The sequence below is a fragment of the Nicotiana attenuata genome, chromosome 2 (genome assembly GCF_001879085.1).
Source record: "Nicotiana attenuata strain UT chromosome 2, NIATTr2, whole genome shotgun sequence".
Taxonomy (NCBI): domain Eukaryota; kingdom Viridiplantae; phylum Streptophyta; class Magnoliopsida; order Solanales; family Solanaceae; genus Nicotiana; species Nicotiana attenuata.
Genome location: NC_031990.1, coordinates 45302953 through 45329153, shown reverse-complemented (window position 1 = coordinate 45329153; position 26201 = coordinate 45302953). Strand labels below are relative to the sequence as shown.

Genomic DNA, 26201 nt, shown 5'->3' with positions numbered 1-26201 from the left:
AATGAGTGAAAACGACATATAAATGACTTAAATACAAGCTGAAGTTTAAACCAACTTTGTGGGTCCCATGGGAGCTGCTTGTGCAGTCTCGCGAAAACGCGAATATCTCTCTAGTCCAATGTCGTATCGATAAACGCTTTAATGTGTTAGGAACTAGACTCGTATACATTCAATTTGATATGTAGTTAATCCCTTGATTCAAAGTATATTGGGAGAAACGTGCAGCTACATTTGACCTAAATTTCAGCATATTATGAATGTAACTTGTGATGACCTTTGCCAACTTTTGTTCCACAACTCGCTTGACTTAAAAACATAACACACAACTATCATACGACTAAAATAAATCATAACTTAACCTCCTCGTCATGGTAATCACCCTAGTCTCACCCCAAAAGTATATGTTATAACATTCCAAACTTGTTGACTTTCGACGAAACTTATTTTCTTCAATTCGTTTAGCGTCTAAGCTTTCCAACCCTTTTGGTACTTGTTATTCATGATCTTAAAGATTTGTAATCTCCAAGATAACATGATGAACTTACGTTATGTACTTTCAATGACAATCTCATTTTTTTAGCTTACATCAATTGACTTACGACGTACTCTCACGTATGAAAACATGGGATGTAATAATATGGGTTCCAGGCTCGATATTTGCGGCCTAGTAGCACCAATTTATCCTGAATTCTTCTATGTGTTAGTTTTATTATTTTACATGTTTGTTTGTAAATTAAATAATTCATTTTTATAATTAAGTATTCACATATGGGTTCCAGGCTCGATATTTGCGGCCCTGTAGCACCAATTTATCCTGAATTCTTCTATGTGTTAGTTTTATTATTTCACATGTTAGTTTTATAATTTTATATGTTTGTTTGTAAATTAAATAGTTAATTTTAATAATTATATAATATTTAATTATTAAATATTCATATATGGGTTCCAGGCTCGATATTTGCGGCCTAGTAGCACCAATTATATGTTGACTATAATTGGACAGAGTTTGTGTTTGATCTATCTGTTATTTTGACGTATTTTTGAGTATAAGAGATACTTAAACTAAAGAGAAAATACGATAAAAGGCACTACATTTTACCACACTAAAAGGTACTAAATTATACTACGCTAAAAGGCACTACATTTTACTACGGTAAAAGGCATTACATTTTACTACCCTAAAAGGCACTATATTACTAGTCTTTAAGCAAATAAATAATTTAAACCAGATAAAATACAACAAATACATTGTAATCACAAAAATCAATATAAANTGATTTCACAATTTTAACATATCTTTTTACAACATTAATATCTTAGTCCGGATAAAAATAGCATACCAATTTAATCGCAAAAATAACACAAAACAACATACAACACATTCAATACAACTAATATGCATTATTTATACGAGTTTGGAAATAACTAAATCGGAATACCTTGAATTATATTTTCGGAAAGTTGAAGATTTGAAATTTTGACTCCGAAACAAGCAACCCACAACAATAGAAGGCTTGGCTAGGATGTGGGACCAATAATATCTACTTTTTATGGGACGGGACGGGTGGGTTCCACACGAGCTCTTTGAGACGTTAATGGAGGGGTGGACCGTTGTATTTCTTTAAAGGGGAAGGGGGAAGGGGGAAGCGGGGCAGAAACGTGGATGAAAGGTAAGGGACCAATTATTTATTTATATAAAACGCGGTTTCGTACTGCGTTCTATATAAAATGCAGTAATGAACCGCGCTTCACATAAGTGTCTTTTCAGCTTCCAGTAAAGCGCGGTATTCAACTGCATTTTGTATAAAATGCGGTAATGAACCGCGCTTTACTTTAACATCCCAAACGGCCGTTAAGGTAAAATGCGGTTCATAACCGCATTTTATATAAAATGGTAACTTTTTTTAGCACTTTAAAAAGTGTTTTTAGTCCAAAAGAACCACATTTTGGTTCTGGACTCACTAACAAAGACACTTAGGCCTCATTTGTTTTTCTCAAGATTAAGACGTCTGAATCTGAATATCAAGATGTGTATTAAGATTAAGATATCTGAATCTGAATATACATCTGGATATATTAAGATGTGTATTAAGATCTGAATACTAAATAATAAGACTGTTTGATTTTTAACATCTGAATGTATAAAATTTATCTTTATTTAAAAATTAATAAACATAAAATTCAAATAAAATACTAACTAATATAATATTCTATCAATAAAATATATAGTTTTTTAAAATATGATAGTTGTTGGTGGTGATGGCTAACGGGTGAATGCCGACTAGAGGCGATGGTTGGTGGTAGTTTTGATTGATGATGATGGTTCATGCTAGTAGCTAGTAGTGATTGGTAGTGGTGACGATTATGATTGAGGATGGTGGTAGTGGGTGGTGATAGTTAATAATGGCGGGTGGTTGTAGTAGTTGTGACTGAGGAAGGTGATGGGTGGGTGGTGGTAGGTTATAATGATGGGCAGTGCCGATTGTGGCTGTTGATGGTGATGCGGTGGTTAGATGTGGTAATTGAGGTGGATGAGTGTTGATTGTGGGTGGCAATGATGGTGGTTGGAGTGGTGGGGATGGTGGATAGTGATGATCGATAATGGTGGCGGCTATGACTGAGGATGATGGTGGCGTAGGGGTGGTGGTGGTGGTTGAGTATGGTGGTGGTGGTGGCATGGTGGTAGTTGATAATGGTAGGCGGTAGCGGCAATTAATAATGAATGTGTGATAGCATCTTAATGAAATTAAGTCTCTGTTATAGATTTAATCATACAGACCTATTCGGACCCATTAAGTGGTTGTGAAGTAAAAAAAAAACAAACACACTTAATGATTAAGATCTGAATAATTAAGATTCAGACTTTAACAACAAACTCACTTAATGTCTGAGATCTGAATGATTAAGATTCAAACCTCTATTAAGTGCAAACAAATGAGGCCTTAAAATGATCAGAACTATTATTTGAAAGTCAAACACTTTTTATTAAGAAATTAATATATTTTTTACTGATTTTAATTGTGAACTGCAGTAACTTATAATAGTACTACTTTTTTATATAGTCACAAAGTATGAAAAGTTTATTTTAAAAGAATTAGACAATTGTTATTCAACTTAAGACAAAATTAATTAGTTTGACTTTCATACTCTCAACCTAGGTTATAATTTATTTTTAAAAAGATTATATCTTGGTTCGGTCGAAATTTGGAAAACCCCTTATCAATTTCCTTTCTAATACAAGATTTTTTATTGAAAGTGGAATCAGAGAGTACGAGTGATAGTTTTACGCAATGAATGTTGCTAGTTCACTCTTTACCGTCCAAGATCACGTGTTTTCTGGAACCCCGGGAAAATCCGCAGTCGCTACAGCTTCTGCCACAGCCTCTGCTCTTCGGGTGAGCACTCTGCCGCACTGGATAAACCCCCACTGTGTAATAGCCTGCAAATCACACAGGCAGGGACATATCTACATATTAAATTTGGGTGCTCGAGCACCCATTAATCCTGACGCAGAGTATGTATAGTTATATAGAAAATTTGAGGAAACGAGTATAAAACATTACAAAAGCACCTATGAGACAAGAAGTCTAATGGATGCTTTGGTTGTGGAAGAGTGTTGGAACTTTATGAAAGTTGAAGGGCGAGGGTTCGATACTGTCTCCCACCAAGTCTTTTAAAACTGGCCAATTATTTCTTTTTTCTTCTTATATTATCAAGCTATTTTCTCCTTTTCTTTCTTTTCAGTTTTCACCAACCACCTTTTTTATCCAATACTACTTTCTAAATTTCTTTTTACTGACTTTATTTTATCTTTTCTTAGTTTACAAAATCTAATTCACTATAAAGAAAGAAAAAAGAAAAAGGACTCCAAAGTTTGACCCTCCTAAAGACAAGCAATTCCTCTCGAAGGGAGAAACCCATAAATTTTTTCCTCATCAGTTGCGTTATCCATCATAGTTTTACGACGTCCTTAATATTAATACTATGTGTTCTCTTGTTAACTTTTTTCATCATCATGTTCAATTAGTTATGTTTTTATATGATGTGATTGATAATAACTTTATGCTAAAAAAAGTTCAGCACTCATGAACTTAAATTCCTGGATCATAAAGATGAGAGAGATAGTCAGCTTTCAAGTAGCCCACCAAAGGTACCAAACAACAACATTGATTCAAGTTCTCCTAAAAAAAAGTTGAGCCCGCTTGCGCCTGCTTTTATCCCTTCAAACAAGGCTATGATTTCAATCCATGACCGGGCACTTTTGGATGTTTTGGACAGTCCAAAACCTCATAAAGGTGCATACTCAGCTGGCTCAAAAACGACTTCACAGGTGCTGAACTTTTCAGGTAAGAACATTAACACAAATGCCCAATTTCAAGCTTCCGTAGTTAAACCTATTGGTATAGTGGCAAAGAGACATGAACCAAGTGGTGTAGTTGAATAAGAGCTTGCAAACCAACACCAATAGGGCAACTTTAGTGTTGATATCTATGAAGAAGGTGAAGAAGAAGAGATGTTATGATAGAATATATGAGTCCACCAAACTATATAAAGACCAAGTCCTCTATAGGTTCCCACAGATAGTGCTAATGAAACAGTAAGTAAATGGAACAGAGAGTTTTTACGTAGAAAAATCCCTGCTCAGGGGGATAAAAAACCACGACCTATACTGGTAGGATTTTAACTTCACTATGAGCAACTTTAGATTACAACCTATGCAATCTAGGAATTAAACTCTTAGTCCCTCACTAACTTGTAATACACCTATTACAAGCCACTTTGCAATACACCTATTACAAAGACTTCAACTCATGACTAACTCTAGTCACGACACAAACACTAAAGGTTTATGGTTTGCAAGGGATTCCTAAGTAACGCTTCTAGATAAGCAAAGTAGGAATTACAATAACGAACAATTACAAAGTTACAACTCAACTAAGGACATACAAAATACTTTCTGTAGGAACTGGTCCGTAGTAGTGTTGTTCTTTGTTCTTGATGCAGTTGAGAATCGAATGCTTGGTAGTCAAAACGGTTGAAGTGCTTGAATGAATTCTCAAGTGTTCAAGTGATGTTTTGTTGTAATGTTTAATGTTAATACAACATGGATGACATAACTTGAATGACGTGATCACTCGGTAGGTCAAATGAGAAGTGACTGCAGAACTGTGCTGCACTATTTTTGTGTACTGTGCAGGCAGCCACTTTCCAGCTGTAGACGGTTGACTTTGTACTGCTGTTAGGGAAACACAAGGGTATCAGGTCCCTGTGTTGATTCTGTATCTTCTGAAGTCATAGCAACTCACATAAGCTGAAGTCCGTTGATTTGAGTTGTGAACCAAGTGCGTCAGGTTCCTTATCTGGTTCTTTAACAGTAAGTTTGTTAGATCATCAAAACATAAAGCTAAGGTACTATAACCCCATCAATTTCTCCCTTTTTGATGATGACAAACTTAGAAATTAATAACGCATGTGTTAGAGCAAAATGGACCAGATGAGGTAACACGAACTTTAAAAGTTCCCTATGACTTTATGCTTCCCCCTTAATCAGATCCCTGTTTCAATTATACTTTCCCCTTTTGGCATCATTAAAATATACACAAGCAAACAATCAGCATAAAGAAGTCTAACCTAGCTAACTCTTGCCACATATGTGCACACAACATGATAGAAAAGAGAAGCAGAGAAACATAAGCAATAAACAGCAAAAGTGGATAGTTTTTATAAAACATAAGCCTTTGCCATTACAGCAAAGGCAGAAATTGGACTGTTATCAGCGGGAGCAGTACAAGTACATCCCATCCACACCACAAAAGAAAAACAAAAACAACTGCCAAAGTCATCAAAACAAGAAAAAAAGAAGAGATAATCCTGAAACTGGTCACTGAAAGGTTTGCCTAGGGGACACTAGGAGGAGAGGGCTTAGAGGCTGCAGCAAGGGTGTTGAGAATGAGATCTATTCGGGCATTCGCTGACATTTGCTCTGTGAGCAGTTTCTCCTTCAGGTTCTCCACTTGTTGCCGGAGATCAGCATTTTCTTTGGTCAGACGAGCGATCTCCTGATTTGACCCTGGTGCCCCTTGGGCCTGCTGACTCTCCAGTATGGCATTTCTTGCCTTCAACTTTCGAATCTCCTCAGTAGCAATATTTTGAGCATTGATAAGCTGAGAGATTGTCGAAGTGCTGCCTACCTTCTACCCTTTTTAACACATTTGCATTCCTCCAAAGTAGTTTGAGAGAAGGTCTGCTTCTTGGTCCCTACCTTGGGCTGTCCCAAAGGTACATCAAAGAACTTGAAAACATGCGTGAGAAGAAATCCATAAGGAAGACCGTGGTTCCCATCTTTGAAAGTAGCCACCTTTTGCATGTGTTCAATCATGATGGCTGGCAAGTTTACAACTTGGAACCCATCCAGTGCTTCCATCAAGTACAAATTAGACTTGGAAGTGATAGACCTTCTTTCAGCACGGGGTAGAAGAACCTTGTTGACCAACTCAAACAACAACTGATAAACAGGAAGCCGAGCTTTCTTGTGTACCCGTTCCCCCCGCTGGACTGCACCTTCCTTCACAATAGCATTTTTGAAATTTGACCCATACAACATTCTTCACAGAAGACATACCATCAGCAGGGACCTTAAGAATGTCCCCAAGCAGAGTAGCATCCAACACAATATCAACTCCATTGACCAAAGGACAGATATGATCTGTTTCAACAGGAAAGAGGTCTGCATAGAAGCTTTGGACCTCATTATAATATACTTTGGGCACATCCACCTTGAACAGATGGCCCCACTGTTGAAACTCAACCATGTCTATTAACTGCCTCATACCAACCATTTCAGATATTTCTGGGTCAAAAGTACGACCCCACAGAACCTTTTGGTACCTCAGTCGTTCCTTAGCGGACATACTCTCACGCTTTACTCTCTTTGCAGAATCAGGTTCCTTCACAGTTTCCACCTTCCTTTTTCCAGACTTCACACTCGATTTTCCCTTTCCACTTGACTTTACTAACACATCCTCATCAGACAATGACTGTTCACTCACAACTTGTTTCTACTTTCCACCACTTTTCACTGATTTGAACTTGGCGTAGCAACAACTTCCTCTCGCTTCTTTTTCTGAGACCTTTTCACCAAGGAACTTGGTTCCTATGTTGTTTCCTCATCTACTTCCACTACATGAATGTTTTTGTCACACATAACCTCTCCATTTTTCACTAGCCTCTTTTTCTTCTTCTTGTTACTCCTTTTACTCTGTTGCAGGGCTGACTCAAAAGCCTCTTTTGCTTGCAACCTAGTAGTAGGTTGCTTAGGAGAAGGCTCAGGAGTGGTTACTGCCCTCCTCTTGGCAATAAACGCATCTAGAGCAACATTATCTTGATCTTCTTCATCACTGGACCTCATACCAGGAGCCAAAATTTCCAAGGGCTCAACATCGAAGTGTGGAGAAGGAGCAGGGTCGAAACTGACCTGGGAAAAAGATCTTTGACTTGTTTCCTCAGGAGAGGGGTTAGGTTCTTCAAGAAGGGTCCTAGTAGTCTCTGCTGGTGCAGAATTTTCAAAGAGCACCACAACTCCTTCTTCCATTGACAACTGTGTCTCTTTCCTCTGAGACTCAGGCACAAAAGAGATCACCCATACACTATTCCATCAGCAGATATGGCCAATATGTTTTCTACGGCCTCTTTCTCTTGAGACTCCATGGGTGCCACAAACTCAGAAGCGGGAACAACTGTAGACTAATCAATACTAACCTCTGAGACCTCTACTACCTGCGGAACTTTACTCTGTTCTCCATCCTTTCTTTGTTCAGTGAGGATTTCAGAAGATAGAGTAGAAAGGTTATCAGGTTTTGGGGTTTCTGAGTTCTTAACATTTGGATGGAGAGAGAGGTCTGAGAGAGTGATAGGAGAAATAGAGGGTGTAGGAGAGTCAGGTTTGGGAGAGTCTTCGACAGTGGTGGTTGAAAAGGGGATGGTAAGAAGTGTTTCACTAGAAGCGGAAGCATCAAGGGTTTTCTTGGGGTTTTCTCAACTAAGGAGGGGATTATTGGTTGATTTTCTGCCATGGCAGAAATGAAGTTTGAAAGTTCTGGAGAAGAATTGAAGAAAAGATATGATTGTTCAAAGAGAGGAGATGGTTTTAATGGGAGAAGAGATAATTATGAGGGGAGAGAAATCGGTTCTGAAACGATGGTAGTTTTGTGGGGAGTGGCAGCGTTTCAGAGGGAGATCAAGGGATTTGAAATGAAAAGACGTGACATATAGAGTCTGAAAAGGTGGATGACACGGCACTTGATTTTTGCATCCTTTTAAGATATATATGAAAAAGCACAAGACTACTAACCTGTGGTACAAGAACTGGTTCTTGACCTATCCTTCAAAAGTTCTCAATCCTCTTTTATATGCTATGCTTCTGCAGTTTCTATAATCATCATGCGTGTCTACCTGCAACGATATTGAAGTGAGTTAGACTTGGCTGAAAAACACTTTAGCTAATGTTACCTGAATGCGACTTTCATAGCCAAATGGTGTGAATCAGGTTCTCAATTTGGCCTTAATAGCCCCAGCTTCAGCCTATTTCTCTCAAAATGTTCTCTACTTAGTGCTTTGGTGAAGATATATGCAATTTAGTCCTCTGTACTACAGAACTTCATACAGATAAGCCCCTTCTCCACATTGTCTCTGAGAAAATGATGTCTCACATCAATGTGCTTGGTTATTTTATGTTGAACCAGGCTATTGGCCATGTTGAGTGCACTGGTGTTGTCACATAGAAGAGGCACACAATCAGTGAACACACCAAAATCTTTCAATTGTTGTTTGATCCATAGGAGTTGAGCACAGCAGGAAGCTGCAACAACATATTCTCTTCAGTTGTTGAAAGAGCAACTGAGTTCTGCTTCCTTGTGCCCCATGAGATGAGACATGATCCTAGAAAATGATCCATTACAGAAGTACTTTTCCTGTCCACAAGATAACCTGCATACTCAGCATCAGCATACACAATAAGATTAAAATTATCACCTGAAGGGTAGTAAAGGACCAGGTCCTGTGTTCCCTTAAGATATCTCAAAATTCTCTAGGCAGCCTTCAGATGAGATTCCTTGGGATTTGACTGAAACCTTGCACATAGCCCCACACTAAAGACAATATCAGGTCTGCTGGAAGTGAGGTAGAGAAGAGACCCAATAATGCCTCTATACATGGTTTGATTCACAGGAGAGACAGATTCATCCATATCCAGTCGAGTAGAAGTGGCAATGGGAGTGTCAATCACTTTTGATGCTTCCATATCAAACCTATTCAGAAGCTCCTTGATGTATTTCTGCTGACTGATGAATGTACCCTTTGTGTACTGCTTCACTTGAAGACCCAAGAAGAAATTCAGTTCACCCGTCATGCTCATGTTCACCAAGTAGCAGACAATGTTGACAGCTTCAGCCCAGAAGTTCTTCACCATCCCACTATCGATCAACATTGTCCTTTCCATTTCTTCAAGAGTTCTATTTTTCCTTTCCACAACTCCATTTTGCTGTGGAGTTCTAGGGGCTGAGAAGTTATGGGTAATCCCATTCTCGTTGCAAAAATCATCAAACTTGGCATTGTCAAATTCTGTTCCATGATCTGATCTTATGCAGGCTACTTTTGAATCCATCTTCACTTGAATTTTCTTCACAAAGGCTACAAACACTTCAAAGGTCTCATCTTTTGATCTAGGAAAAAGGGTCCAAGTGAATTTGGAATAATCGTCCACTATCACTAAAATGTATCTTTTTCCTCCTCTGCTTTGCACTCTCATAGGACCACAGAGATACATATGAAGGAGATCAAGTGGTTTGAGGTGTTGACATCCTTCTTTGGCTTAAATGAGGATTTCACATGCTTCCCTCTGGCGCAGACATCACAAACTTTGTGCTCCACGAACTTTGGCTTGGGCAAACCACGCACCAGGTCCTTCTGAACAAGTTTGTTCAATGGAGAAAAACTTGCGTGCCCCAGTCTTCTGTGCCACAGCTCAGCGTCATCATCAACTGCTTTCAAGCAACTCAGATCACCACTTTGTAAAGACTCAAAGTCGGCAACGTAGATGTTCTTGTATCTCTTGGCCACCAGCACCACTTCGCCTGTTACTAGATTAGTAACTGTGCATATCTTTGACAAGAACTCCACCTTGTTTCCTTTATCACATATTTGAGAAACACTCAAGAGACTGTACTTGAGCCTATTGACGTAGTACACATTCTCAATTGAGTGAGTGAGTGATTTCCCAATCTTTCCAACTCCAAGAATGTACCCCTTTTTCATACACTCCCTCCTTGCAGGGCTTTTAGTGAAAGGAAGTCCATGGTATTCCCAGTCATGTGCTTTGAGCATCCATTATCCATGAACCATTATTGACTTCTTCCTTTTACTGTTCCCTGCACAAGGAAATCAAGGGTTAGATTTAGGAACCCAAGCAAGTTTGGGTCCCTTGTAATAAGCAAGAGGAGAATAAGTGCTCTTTTAGTCCATGCAGGTAACATGCATTTTTTTATGAGTGGCACCTGGTCCCTTTTCAGCAGTTACTCTTTCAGCAAAAACTTTGTTTTTCTGAAGAGACTGAACTCTGGCTTGGCAATCTTCTTTGAAATGCCCATTGTTCCCACAGTGGGTATGCAGTCAATATCGGGTACAGTAACATACTTGCTATGAGGGTTGTAAGGAGTTCTCCCCCTTTGAAACCCTATTCCCTGCATGTTTCCACCATTGTGAACATACATGGGAGTAATAGCATCCGAGGACCAGGTCCACTTAAGAGACTTTTCAAGATCATTTTTTACTCTATCCAATTCTGATTGGAGTTGTCTAGTTTTTTCAAGTTCAGCACATAAACTGATTTTTACAGAATTTAATTCGTTTTCTAGCCTGATATGTGCTTCACTAGCAACTCCTTTTCCTTTATCAATCCTCCCAGACCCACACTCTGCTTTGATTTCCTCTATTGTTTCCCTCAAATCTATAATCACAACTAGGAGGTCATCTCTTTCTTGCTCTAAGGCATCGATTTTTTCCACTAAGTCATTCTTTTCTTTACTTAGATTTTCAATGATTTCTTTTAGGTCAACAACTACTACCATCAAGTCGTCTCTTTCATGTTCTACACTAACAATTTTTTTCAGTCAAAACCACCTTTTCATTCTCCAGATCACTTATTGTTTCCTTCAGATCAACCACACACACTACCAAGTCATCTCTAGTTTGTTCAGCATCTCCTAACTCTATGGTCAAGGCATCCTTATCATCCACAAGACTATGATAGGCATCAATTAACACATTTGCTAATGACATGTTTTTTAGGAGAGTAGGATTTCAGATTCCTCTGAACGTCCCTGAAGTTTACCTCATCATTGTCATCATCTTCATCATTGTCCGATTGAGCCATCAAAGCAAATATTGAATCATATTCATTTGCTTCACTTTCAATTGCCATTATAGAGCTATCACCTGTATCAGTTTCTTCTTCAGACTCACTGGAGGAATCTCCCCATGCTGCAAGAGCTTGCTTTATAATATTGTCAGCGGCGTTCTTTCTTTTGAAGCGTTTGTCAGGAACCGGGTTCCTCTTTGCTGCTTTGTCAGGGTTGTACTTGAAATGTTCTTGCTTCAGGAGAGGGCAATCTTTGATAAAATGCCCTGGATTTCCACATTTATGACAAAGGTCATAATTCTTTGGTCTGCTGGAACTGTCTCTTTTTGGTATCCCTCCGTTTCTTCTGACCATCTTCTGAAACCTTTTGGTTAAGTAAGCCATGTCACTGTACTCCTCACTTGAGTCATTGCTTTCAGCTTGGAGCACCAGGTTCTTTTCCTTCTTTGGTTCTCTTCTTTCAATGTCCTTCTTCTTCTTCATTTCGTAGGTTTTCAGATTTCCGACTAATTCATCTATGGTCAGCTCTTGCAAATCCTTTGCTTCAGTAATGGCATTCACCTTACTCTCCCATGAACTGGGCAGGACACTGAGAATTTTCCTCACGAGCTTGTTTCTAGGAATAATTTCACCAAGCGAGTGTAACTCATTTATGATGGAAGTGAATCTTGTGTGGATGTCTTGAATGTATTCATCGTCCTTCATTCTGAAGAGTTCATACTCGGTGGTGAGCGTGTCAATCTTATATTGTTTTACTTAAATGGTTCCCTCGTGAGATGTTTGCAAAGCTTCCCATATCTCCTTGGCAGATTGACAGGCTGAGATCCTGTTGTATTCATCAGGTCCTATGCCACACACCAGAATTTTCTTAGCACGAAAATTTTTCTCAACAGCTTTCCTATCTACGTCGTTGTATTCTTTCATGGTTTTTGGCATCGTCACAGGAGGGTCTCCAACCTTCTTCGTTGGAACATAAGGACCATCACAAAAAACATCCCACAACTCAGAATCTTCTGCCATGATGAAGTCATGCATTCTTGTCTTCCACCACCCATAATATTGCCCAATGAACCTGGGTGGTCTATATGAAGACTGACCTTCTTCAAAATTTGGTTGAGCAGCCATGAGGATCCTTTCTAGGTGTTAACCTGATAGAAAGAGCCTGCTCTGATACCAATTGATAGAATGTATGAGTCCACCAGACTATATAGAGACCAGGTCCTCTATAGGTTCCCACAGATAGTGCTAATGAAACAGTAAGTAAATGGAACAGAGAGTTTTTACGTGGAAAAATCCCTGCTCAAGGGGATAAAAAACCACGACCTACACTGGTAGGATTTCAACTTCACTATGAGCAACTTTATATTACAACCTATGCAATATAGGAATTAAACTCTTAATCCTTCACTAACTTGTAATACACCTATTACAAGCCACTTTGCAATACACCTATTACAAAGACTTCAACTCATGACTAACTCTAGTCACGACACAAACACTAAAGGTTTATGGTTTACAAGGGGTTCCTAAGTAATGCTTCTAGATAAGCAAAGTAGGAATTACAATGACGAACAATTACAAAGTTAAAACTCAACTAAGGACATACAAAATACTTGCTATAGGAACTGGTCCGTAGTAGTGTTGTTCTTTGTTCTTGATGCACTTGAGAATTAAATGCTTGGCAGGCAAAACGGTTGAAGTGCTTGAATGAATTCTCAAGTGTTCAAGTGATGTTTTGTTGTAATGTTTAATGTTAATACAACATGGATGACATCACTTGAATGATGTAATCACTCGGTAGGCAAATGAGAAGTGACTGCAGAACTGTGCTGCACTGTTTCTATGTACTGTGCAGGCAGTCACTTTCCAGCTGTAGACAGTTGACTTCGTACTGCTGTCAGGGAAACACAAGGGTATCAGGTCCCTGTGTTGATTCTCTATCTTCTGAAGTCATAGCAACTCACATAAGCTGAAGCCCGTTAATTTGAGTTGTGAACCAAGTGTGTCAGGTTCCTTATCTGGTTCTTTAACAGTAAGTTTGTTAGATCATCAAAACATAAAGCTAAGGTACAGTAACCCATCATGTTAGCTCAATGTAAGGTAGAGCTGCTAGAGGTGGAGATATATTTCCAATGCATAGTGGCAAAACGAAGAAGTCACACACAAGGAAGAAAAGTTGGGATGGCAATGTGAATGAAGGGGTAAATATTAGGCTACCCCCAATGAGAGCTGCAATGCAAAAAGTAGCTGCCCAACCACATCAACGAGGTCCAATCGATCCAACAAGAGATGAATCTTGAATATATTTTGAAGTGGTTTGATGAAGAAGACAAAGAGCTACAAAGAACTCACAAGTTTAGAGAAGAAGGGGCAAGACTCTAACTTCTACTTTATTTTATTTTATTTTATTATTTTATTAGCATCGTCATGTGTAATATCATCATAGAGTGTGTTATAAACTCTGTGATGATCATAGAATATCTAGTTCGTTCTAGTTCTTATTTTTTACAAGCTTGCTAGTAGATGAGGTTGTTTATAAGAGGGTGTTTGGCTAAGCTTATAAGCTGGTCAAACTAGCTTATAAGCACTTTTCGGCTTATTTACGCGTTTGGTAAAGTTAAAAGTGCTTATAAGCCAAGTGCTTATAAGCTAAAAATAAGCCAAAAGCCATAAGCTGGTCACCCCCAGCTTATGAATTTTTAGCGTATAAGCACTTTAAGTTTGACCAAGATTCTTACTGTTTCATCCCTAAAATATTCCTGTTCAAAACAAAACTCCTACATTGATACTCACTACCTCACGTATTTTTTCAACATAAACCCCCCGCCTCTTCAAGTATGCAATTCTCATTGACTATTTGAGGTAAGCAATTTCTCTGTTCCTTTGCAAATTTGTATCTATGTGATTGTGTATTAATCTTTGAACTGTATGTAATAAACGGGGACATATCAAATTTTTGGTGCACTGCTTTCTAAGTGTTGTGGTTGAAGACAGTGTTTCTCTTCAAATATTTTATCCTATTTAGGTTTATTTTTTTACTGAAATTTTTTTGTCAATTTATTGATTATTATAACTTATGATTATATGATTATCATAAAATAAATTATATTTATCATAAAAATTATCTTATCTAATCACAGTTGTATTTAAAATAAAATGACAAATAGAATATTTTGTATTTGAATCGATCTGGAATCTAAAATTTTGAAGAGATTACGCCTTTATTAGTGTAAATAGTTCTAAGGTTATTCAAGTCATTTTAACAGAAAAAAGAGCTTATCAGCATTTTTTTATCAAATACTGCAGCACCTTATTATCAATTTCAGCACTTGTAACCAAACATGTAATTGCTTATTTATTAAATTATTTTCAGCACTTAAAAGTGCTTTTCAGCACCTAATACTTATCAGCTACTTCAAATCAGCTAATCCAAACGGGCTCTGAGTAGTACTATTTATGTTGTGCATCCCAATTATAAACCTCTTTTTTTTTTTGTTTCCCACTCGGTGTCCGATACCCGCATTGGAGCCCGACTATATCCGCATTCGCGCCGCGTAGGGCCGCATTCGGGGGGAAGCGCTCCCTACCAAGGATTTTACTCGTGTCCACCTACTCCCTCCTTCAGTTCAAAACCCTAAACTTTTCATTGAATACCAAAAAGAAATTCTCAACATAAATGTAAATAAAATTGCTACGTATTGAACCTATGACTTCTTGATGGGTTTCATTAGTTTTTCAGAACCTTACTCCAGACAGTTATGATGCCAGGATGTTTGAGGCAATTAAGATAGGAGAACCAAACCTCTATTGAGCTTTAATTGTTAACTATAAAAAGTTGACTGTTTGTTCCGGAGCACTTATATCAATGATTAATTAGTTAATTTAACGGAGATGAAACATGCGGAGTCAGGTCAGAAGCATTAGACCGTAAAAGAGGCTTTATTATTACATAACTGGAGGGACAACTTCCCACAAAAACGAATATGAGTTGTGCGTATAGTTTTAGATTCAGCAACAAAAAGATGTGAAACTCTGAAGATACAGTGGTATAAAACATTTCATCTTCACAAATCACTATGACTGAATCCCTGTTTGGGAGAATACGATAAGGATATACGAAAGAGAATACTTTACAGATCTCTTCCTCAACAGCTAACTACGACCTCAGAGCCCTTTTCATACTGCTATACCAAAAGATCCTGTGCTGTAAATTTACAATTCTATCCTACATAATCCAGCTGATCCAAATAAAGAGTGTACAAAGTGACAGTTAGTCAAAATTGAGTCCTTTCGAAATTCTTGTCAGGCTTCTTCTCAAGATGGAAAACTCTTCTCCATAGAATTCCCCAAAAGAAAAAGAGAGAAAGAAAGGCTATGTACTAATCGTCATCATCTGCTAACAAGGCAAAGGAGAATGGCTTGAACTTATAACCGTCCCCATGATAAAACTTGTTCTGGAATTCCACCCAATGAAGACGCAATGCATGAAGGAATGCACTAAGAGTCTCCATCATAAGTAGTATAAAAGTTGTCGCAAAGGCAAAAACTGCCAGCCCCACTAGCCGAATGACGATGTTATCATACCTGAACTTAGAATGAATAAATTCAACACCGAGAATGCTAAGTAAATTATGAACGAAATCAACTTTTACAACAAATCATATTTATTTATCTATCTTTTTTGAAAAACCATAGCTACAAACTGGAGAAATGAACAACCAGCGAGAAGAAAATGAAATAGCTACAGGTCACATGGAAACTTACCCCCAGGCAAGGAGGAGAACTTTCTCATAGAACACAGTAGATAATTCAGAGTGAGCCAAACTGCACCAACACCAACAATGTGTGTGTATATATGCATATAGCGAGTTTTGAAGGAACATACATAAACCGAGCTGATAATAAAAAATAAGTAACTAATGGATGTACCTCAAAGCCCAAAGCCGAAGATACGATGCAGTGTTTGAAACAGCACCAAGTACAAATTCAATAGAGTGTATCATCTGGTGCACAAAAACCTCACTAAAGTTAAACTCCTCAGCATGCTGCCTGGCAGAGCCTGGTTCTTCGTCAATAACCATCTCGGAGGTTCCAAGTATCCCGTATGTACGACCTTGAAATCTCTGACAATCGTCAAAGGTGCAAGAGAAATCAAGCCTTCAAACTACTAAGTCTATCTATTGATAGGCTGTACATGACATTGTCAGATTCAAAATACCAAGTAAATAAAGAGCGCTTTTGTCCATAAGGCTCTCTCCACCCACCCCCCCCAAAAAAAAAGAAAAGATGATATAAAACCAAATTGCTAATTCAAGTAACATCAGTAGACACCTTAACAACTTCTATACAGGAATTTACCGTTTGTTGTAGAGAATGAACCTCTACTTTTCATTTTAGGTAGGATGTCGACTGAATAAAAACTTTGTCAAATTTTCGTGTTTGGAAAAAAACATGGGAGAAAATAAAAGCAAAAATGCAAAGTCTGATTGGAATAAGATCGCTAGACCGAGGAACAGGGAAAGAGGGTCCTAAAAAGTACACTAGAAAAGGGTTTTCTGAATAACGAGCAATTAGGTATCCCAACTTTTCTCACAATAACGAACTGAAGAAAATAAAACATTTGGAATAGGGATTGCAATTCCAGGCAGTCACCTAAAGGCCAAGCAGCTCAAATAGAGAAGTCATCCTACCTACACATAGCATATTCCACACTAAAAGTTTCCATTAAGTAGTTTCATCTTCGGACACGAGAAGCTCAATGACACAAACCTTTATTTTTAGAAAGCCCAATATCTCTTCACATATACTGAAAGCAATAATACATCCACAAGTATATCAAACTTACAGTTTTGGTTATTCCTTTTTCACCACTATTTTTTGATGAAAAATATACCCTCGAAAATTAACTGGCTAACTAATTTAACCCAACAATAATGGAATGATAGATTTAGAAGTCCATTCTAGCAACATATCAAAAGTGAAGACATGCTTAAAGAGGAGACGTCAATGATATCTTCAATAAATAATATATTTGATTGGATCCCCCTTGGTTGTTACTAGCTTAAGACCCCTCCTCCTCCTCCCAAAAAAAAAAAAAAAAAAAAAAGCAACCATAAAATTAAAAATTAAAAACGAAAAATGAATCACCACTCTGTCATTAAAATGTCCCTTAAGAGAGAACAAAAGCTATTTCCACAAAGGGTTCCACTACTTTCATCTTTTCTCATCAGAAAAGTCAACATAGTATCCAATCATCACTAAGAAAGATGAGAACGAAACAGGCATAATACCTCCATATGAAGTCTTTTCAAAATAAAAGGTTTTGGGAAGAGCATCCATGGAACAGCAACAAGTGCCAAAAGCAGCAATATTACCTGCAACAGTAATTGTTAACAGAGGTACCAGGAAGTAGATGTACTGTACTATTCTTACGGTTGTTTGGTATTGGATTATGTGTGGGACAAGGAGAAACACACTTCATAATTTAGGTTTTTATTAAGTATGGAATTGGATAATGAAAGAGATTACAATCCCTTCATCATGGGATAAATATGGAATCGAGGGGGATTACCCCTTCACCCATTCCTCTCTACCCTCTCCCCATGCACATCCACCGACCTCTTTAATACTTTTGTTTTTCATATTTCCTTATTTTGTTACCTGTGCTTTTTATTTGTTTTATATTTAGCCTTCTATATATATATATATATATATATAGAGATAGATAGATAGATAAACTCACTCCGTTAGAATTATCTCGAACTAACCATTGTAAGTTATTTAATAAAATTATGTCAAAGTCATTTATCAAAAGAATTTAGACCCCTCGCCTCCAAAAATACCAAATATGGGATGCAGGTATTAGAAACCCATTTATAATTCATTTTTTACAATATTCTTGGTATAATTTAGCGGTAGTACAAACCTACCTTACCCCATTTAGGAACCAAACAAACTCTAAGAGCACATGTTGCAGAAAGAGAAAGGGTACCTCGTACCTGAAGCACACTCTGGCCCCAGAACAACCTATTTTCACCAAGAGCCTCAAAAGGACTTAAGAACATATAAATCATAACATGATATAGATCTGCTTGAGAACCAGTGCACCATTTGACAAGAATGAGAAGAGAAAGGTATCCAAAGAGGCTGTTGAGAAAGATTATTTGTGGAATAAACTGATACCTGAAAAAAATCAATAACAGAATAAATAACTATTTACATGCAAACCATGAACAGGAGAGAAAAGGAAATGATTACACACTTAATATCAATTGAGCTGCTGAAGAAACGTGCATTGAAATAACTTAAAATAATTCCGAGGTTCATCTGGGCCACACCCAACAAAATAGACATCTTCATCTTAAGAGAATTCAAGAAAGGAAGCTCTGAACGGCTGCCTCTCCAGCTTGGGTCCACGCCAAATGGATATGGATCATTGTATTTTAATAAACCAACTGTCCGTGCATCACTGTAAATGTACACACAGTAATGTCAAAATAGTTGTAAAAGATAACAAGAGACTAAAATAGGTACCTAGAAAGTGTGCATTAGATGCTCATTCATGATATACATGCACTCAGATACAGGGAGGCAATAGTAAAAGCACAAATGCGAAAAAAATTAAGAGAAACCCAGACCACCAGAAACATTATTTCGGCAGTATCTTAAATTGTTCAAGAAATAAAAAGAAGATAATGATTACCTATTAAGTAGTGTGGCTACACTATCTAATGTTTGAGAGCATAAGAATGGTTGCTATTTGGAAAAAAAATATAAAATCTAAGAGAAACTTGGCCAACTTCATCAGAAATTATACAATTATAAAAGCAATCTGACAAAGTCTATACCACATTGCCAACAATTGCAGCACCAGTACCTGATATCAAATCATTGTAAAATACCCAAAAGTAGTCAAGTGTTTTAAGATAACCTGTTACGTCGTATGACACTGCAACCTTAACAACCAAGTAAAACAGATACAATCTGTGCAGAAAAGGAAATAAACACCATCCCAACCCCAAATTTTCTAAGAAGATAATGAAGACACGTCAACTTCTCATCCATGAGGAATAACAAGATTCAAAATGCAACAAAGCAGCCATATTTTCACTCTTATCATCAGCATTTCATTGTATTCCAAAACTAAGAAAAAAATAGTAGAAAGATTTTCTTTCGTCATATCAGAAATAGCAGTTTATTTCTATTAAAGAATCGTAGCATGGTAAGTATTTTCACACCTGCATGTAGCATCTCGGCATTTGTACGCTGAGTCACCAAATATGTGAAAGGGAACTGAGAAGAATTCATTATATATCAAGCCACAGTAAATTGAAAATATTGACATCAACAGGAGTACATAGCGACCCCCAAAGAGCATCTCCATGAAGCTGCCTAGTTTCTGTCAGAAAAAAGATACTTGATTCACAAAAGAAACATATAAATTGTATAATTGTTTTTATTTCAACCCCCAAAAGAAAAAGAAGCAGTTTAAATAGGAGTACTAACCTGAGAGCTAAGTTTGCTTTCCCTTGCGATAAGAACTAATGCTCCCAACAGCAAGCAGATTCCATGACCCCAGTCCCCAAACATCACAGCAAAAAGGAAAGGAAATGTAACAATGGTATAAACAGCTGGATTTGCCTCCTGGTATTTAGCAACACTGCCAAGCGAAAACAACAGCATAAGTGCTTTCTGTTTGGCCCAGCATATGTGCACAAGACGTGGATATTCATTTTCAGATATTATTTAGAGAAACAAATGAATTTGAAATTTATCTGAAGAGATGAAGCATTACTAATTTACAACATCTTTAAGAAAGACCCAAAATCATGGCATGCCTATGTTGAAAAGTAGACTCTCCTTTAAAAAAGTTTCATTTTGCTTATAGAGGCTTCATGCATACAAAAACATTTTTTTTTAAAAAGTAAAGGTCTTACTGCAAAAATGGATGAACCCTTAAAATGAAAAAGCAAATGCAAATAAAGTTACTATACTATCTAAAAGGAACTTCAACAAATACCTATTTCTTATCAAGAAGTTACCAGCATCTCCCCTTTACATCTTCATATGAGACCAACTTAAATTATGTTGAAATAATTTCAAATGAATGTTGCTGCTACCAATAAAATCAGAGAGAATGATGGAAAAGAATTAAGGCGGCCAAACTAGATCAAGGGAAATAAATCATGTCTACAACATTTCTTCACATAACGAAATTCTACTGCGTGTTTAACTTACCCATATGCATCAACAATTTCTTGAAATGCATTTGTGAAACTGTTTGTCCTAAAGTATGTTGGAGGTGACTCCACAGCATCCATCACATGAAATATAATGCCCACTTGTGAACTGCTATCAAATGTTGCACGCTGCAAAGCCTCTTGTATCTAAAATTTTCACAAGTCAATACTTGGTAACAGTATCATAAAACAGTGCAAGTTGAAGTTCCATATATTAAACTGCTTAAAAGAGAAGACAAAAGAGAAATGTACCTTGGTCTTCGCAAATATTGGACACCAGCCCTCACCCACAAGGCACTTCTTTGTAACATCGAAATTTAGCATATTTAACGTGTCATACACTGCCTTTTGTGTTTTAACCTATAAAATGGAGTTGGAGCAATTAACTCATTTGTCAAGAATACAAGGTCCACTTGCTCGAATCAGACAATAACAATCTGCAGTATAAAGCAATGACTCCAACTATTCTGTTCACTCGTAGTCTCTTACCATGTTTATCCATTTTGTAAGGTGATACCCTATGGAGGTCAAAGCCTTATCTCTATGGCGCAGTCCAGCATCCAGAGTGGTCTCTAATTCAGATAGCCGAGACAAAACCTGCAATTAAGAAGTTTATCTCGATAATGTATGATCACAAAAAAATACTACATGTACATCATAATATGCCTAAATAGATTTGGGGTTAGCACTCATTGAAGCGGCAAATGTGGCACATTAGGCTAAGCTGATTGTGAAATAAATGTGAAGGCAGTCAGACATAGCACAAGTGCTATTAAGGGGAAAACAAAGCAGAACATTCTTTTTCCACGTATATTATGAGATTGAATGTCAATCAACACGTAAAATGAAGGCTACTAAAACTTAGCTTGCCTACTATGCAAGAACAACATAAAAATTATCCATTTCCGGCTCGCAATTTTTTCAACGAATTATGCGATGATAATTAATGCACGATAAAACTCAATCATAATGCCAATGAAACTCGTTTCCATTAGAGACATACTTCTTGAGTTATCTGCCTTCTCTTTGTCGTGTCTTCAGGAACAGGATAGCAATTTGCACCAAATGCCTCACATATTTTCAGTATTTTTGTTCTTGCCTGCTCACCTGAAAAGAATACTACAAAGACTACTTTCTCAACCTGCAGGAGCAAAATCTATGTTAACCATAAGATGAACTTTATATTCAAGCGTTGCCTTACAGCAAGGAGCCAACAAAGAAATATAGCATATAGATCATTGAAGAAACCACATTGCATACACGGAGAAAATTAGAGCTTATTTCTTCATGAGTTAAGCTATTCATGAGCATACACCCAGAAAATTAAAAATGTTTTCTTAGTGAACTAGTTCCTTTTGTGTTGACCCACATTTAGAAGATGGCAGCGGGAATGTCCAATCAAAACATCATTGTGTGAGTTCCATTACATGAGAAGTTCTAAAAGAAAGAAGCTGACCATTTCGTTTGAGGAAGGATCCAGTATTTCATCATCAGCAACTGCCTGATTGAAAAGCATATTACCCCTTGTAGCACGAAACAGCATTCTTTCAAATTGAACAACCTTGGACTTGCAGATAATGCCACTAATAAATCTAACTCCAGACTGATTTGACAGTTCTGAACGCATCTCCTGAAGATTGAAAATAACTTTGCTGAAAAATGTTAAAGAACTTGATCATATAATTAATGATATATAGCTACTCTGCAAGAGAATACTGCTATTTGCTCAGTTACCTGCTCAAGTAATGATGCTGTATCAGCATGGTTATCATTGGAGTACACATTTTCAACCAATTCTGTTTCCTGATCAGTGGTATGACTACTTGAAACAAGGAAGCCACTAGCCTGGAATTGTACCATGATATTACCAAAAAAAATGAGTATCTCTGACAGGAACAATTATATTTGAACCCAGAAAAAAAATTGGTCCTACAGGTAAAATTCTGCTAAAAAGATGATCTAAGATGCTTCCTTAATTTCAGTTGAAAAGTTCAAATTTGGAAGAGAATGTGATAGATGAGCACCCAGGTAAGCATGTCCAGGATAACAAAGCCAAAGCAAGTACTCAGAAGTTCATTTCTTACCTGGAATGCCTGCAGATTAATAAAATGGCCAGAAATCAAGGTAGAAATGTACCTTTTGCAATACCATCTTAAACTCAAGCAGCTCATTATATGATTGCCGCAATTTCTCACTATTAGCATTCATTTCAATCAACTCATGTTCATGCTCTGCCAGTTGTATCTGAACCTCAGAAGAACCACATTGTCCATATGAGCTTTTCTTGAAGTGGAAAAGCTTTTGAATAAATGCAAATTGAATAACAAAACAGAGGAGAGTTCATTTATCAGCAAGTAAAGCAAATCAACTAGAAAGAGACCTCCAATTCTTCTAATTCAATATCAGGTTGGGAAGCAGGAAGAGGAGGAGGCAATAGACCGGCTTTGTGTATCTGATCTTTGAAATATCGTAGCTTTCTTGACATCTCGGCGCATCTTTTTACCTACAAAATGATCGTCCAAAAACAAGATTAAAACCCAAAAAAAAGGCTTAAAATAGAAGAGAAAGTTGAAGTATATCTAAGAGATCAAGAGAGTTCACCGATATCATCTTATGTTGCAAGTTTCAATTTTAGCCATCGGATATTGAAATTAGCAGCAGGAACATGGCGAATATGATTTACGACCTTAAGGACAAGTTAGTGTGTGAGAATTTTACTTCTTACTCCGTAGAGATACTAGCCCAACTTAATAGATAAGAACACATAGAAAGTCTTGTGCTCTTCTCCATTTCACAGAAGTTTCAGCAGATCAGAAATTTAACACATTTAACATTTACTTCAGAGTATGATTGAAAATATCACTAAATGTGCACGTCTTTTTATGAAAAAATGGGGCATTTATTAAGAGATCGAGACTAATCTAATCGTAAAAGCACCGCAAGAACTCGTTAGTAACTATTTAGTCCTAAGAAGTCCAACAACAATCCTATACATAATCTTACAATTCTAACTGATATAAAACTTGGATTAAAGTACTTATCTTGTGTACTCGCTCCATTCTCTTAATAAAGGATTTCCATCAATAAAATACCTTACTTTACCTATCAAAAAAAGTACCTATCTTGAATACATCAACTAGCTTTAGTTTTTTCATTCTTCCTTTTTATATGGTAAACCACCGCCCAAAACTTAGGCGTCAACAATAGTGGTTTTCCCACTTAACGCCCTTGCTGAATTAAATTCCAAGCTCTTGGTTGGAAGTGGAATGCTCTTGCACCAGAGCAACCTTCACTTCTCTAGAGCAACTAGCTTTCATTTACTATCAGAGGGCACATTTCCAGCAAAAGTTAGCAATAATAGTGGTTTGTCAATAATACAAGCACATTATCAAAACTTGGCAACAATATAAGCTAAAGTGACAATTCCAATGAAGTAACAACATTTTTTTACCAAAGTAACAATATAAGAATTTTGAAGATGGGTTTTTTGTAGTCACAAATATTCACGGATACCTGGTTTACAAATGTTCTCTGGAAAGGGCTCTTTTCCGCATTTAGCTGCACAAAATAAGTTAGTCAGTACATTTGCTTGTTAATGAAAAATAAAGCAGGTTAAGTGTAGATAAAGTAGGTTAGCGAGATCAACAACAACAACAACAACAACAACCTAGTAGAATCTCACTAGTAAAGTAGGATAGCGAGATCATAAAAGATAATAATATTAAAATATTTTTTCATAAAAGGATGTTAATACTTAAAGTTAGACACATCACCTTCAAGATGGCAAAATAGTATAATTCAAAATCATGAAAGAGACAACGATATTATAATCATGAAAAAATTGATTGCATCTCGTCTTCAAGAACGGGGCAAGATTTGCCCACCCTTATGGCCTCAGCCCGACCCAAAAAGAAAGAACCAGCACAGGAAATTTGAAGTATTTGAAACCTCACCTCAATTTGCATAAATACTACATTGAATTATTAGAACAATTTTTATGACGGTGGTGTCCAGGCCAGCTTGCACAAGGTCTATCGGAAATAACCTCTCTAACTTAACTTCACAAGGTAAGAGTAAGGTCTGCGTACACATTACCCTCCCCAGACCCCACTTGTGGGATTACACTGGGTTTGTTGGTGGTGGTGGTGTCCAGGCCAGCTTGCACGTATCTCGACTGTTCCACAGGGTACTTGCTACCTCCCACCAGTATAGGTATTGCTACTAAGACTTAGGCATATATATGTGAAGAATCACCTAGAGTCTTTTTGCCTCTACTGGAATTTGAAGCCGAAACCTCATGGTTCTCCCCACCTTAATTGACCACTAGGCCACACCCTTTGGTTCATTATTGGAACAGCAATAATAGGAGAATGGAATTAAGGTCCGCTCAATTTAGATACTCTTAGGCACTTCAAGAACAAGCTCTTATTATGCCCTTCCTTGAAAAGGGATTTCTCAACAATAAACCAACTAGATTAAGGAACGGATTCTGAGTCGATTTGATTTTTACTAGAATCATCATTCATCAACTAAAATCAAACTTCGAAGTCCTTCAAATATAGACTAGTAAAACTAGAGAATCGTAACTTACTTTAAAAACGACAATTTCCTGTTACATTGAATCTACCATAACCAAAATTACTCTCGAAGCACAAGTATTCGAGTCAAAATCATGCCAATAAATCACATACATATGTAACATCTCAAGATCAATCAATTTCAATAATCAAATAGCGAAAAAAAATCCTATTCACAAAGAGAGAGAGAGTGAGAGAGTGGGAGAAGAGTACATCACGGAATTGGAGAAGTCCGAGTTGGCCAAGGTAAGTGACAGCACGATGAGCGGACTCAAAAGGAATAATAAGCTGAACGAAAGTCATCTTCTCCGAGCGCATCAGATCCACTGGCGGCATGTTGTCTATGTACTCCATTGTAGACAGAGAGAGATCTATATTCAGATCTGCTCTCTGAGAAAAGGAACACACACGCTCTCGGCTCTCTCACACTTCTCGCGCCCCGCACTGCTGTATTTACTTCATTTCCAATTTCGTTAACAGTCGGCAAAGGTAACTGCCATGGGAATGAATTCGGTCGGTATCTCGCATCTTTCGCAGTACTTTACTTTTCATAGGGATAAAGATAAAAGGGTGATATAATAATATATTCTAATACACGCTGACTTATGAACCTGGGATCTATGGTTAAGGTAACGGAAAAAGGAAAAAAAGAGTCTCTGGTTAAGGTATGATCCAAGTAATTTTTTGAAAAGGAAATAAAGCAAGCGTTTGGCCATAGATCCCAAATTTATTTTAAAAAATCTGATTTGGGTGAAGTTTGGTTTGAAGATGAAAATGTGTTTGGACATACATTTTCAAAACATATTTTTCAACTTTATTTTGAAAAAACATGTATATAATTCCCAAGTTTTGGGATTTTGGCCCAAAATCAGCTCAATAGCTGATTTTGGGATTTGAGATTTGAGATTGGGAATTTGGCCAAAATATGGGCAAAATTTATGGCCAAACATGAGTTTTGAAAATAAATTTCAA

General features: G+C 37.3%; 1 protein-coding gene across 3 annotated transcripts; it reads right to left on the bottom strand.

Annotated features, from left to right (window-relative positions):
• LOC109208728 (V-type proton ATPase subunit a1) lies at positions 15334 to 25798 on the bottom strand. Of its 3 annotated transcripts, none has more exons than XM_019371886.1 (18): positions 25443 to 25797; positions 24166 to 24210; positions 23033 to 23155; positions 22789 to 22896; positions 22387 to 22497; positions 22109 to 22282; positions 21656 to 21793; positions 21142 to 21249; positions 20905 to 21012; positions 20651 to 20799; positions 19919 to 20072; positions 19651 to 19811; positions 18675 to 18881; positions 18412 to 18595; positions 17704 to 17787; positions 16343 to 16536; positions 16178 to 16237; positions 15334 to 15997 (listed from the first exon to the last, which is right to left on the bottom strand). In XM_019371886.1, the coding sequence occupies exons 1-18, from the start codon at positions 25581 to 25583 to the stop codon at positions 15793 to 15795; spliced, it is 2454 nt and encodes an 817-aa protein (XP_019227431.1). In that variant the 5' UTR covers positions 25584 to 25797; the 3' UTR covers positions 15334 to 15792. The 3 variants fall into 3 exon arrangements, 2 of the variants coding, with proteins under 2 accessions (XP_019227431.1, XP_019227438.1); XR_002065248.1 differs by having other exon boundaries at positions 15569 to 15997; positions 18405 to 18595; positions 25443 to 25798; XM_019371893.1 differs by lacking the exons at positions 22789 to 22896; positions 23033 to 23155; positions 24166 to 24210; positions 25443 to 25797 and having other exon boundaries at positions 22109 to 22304.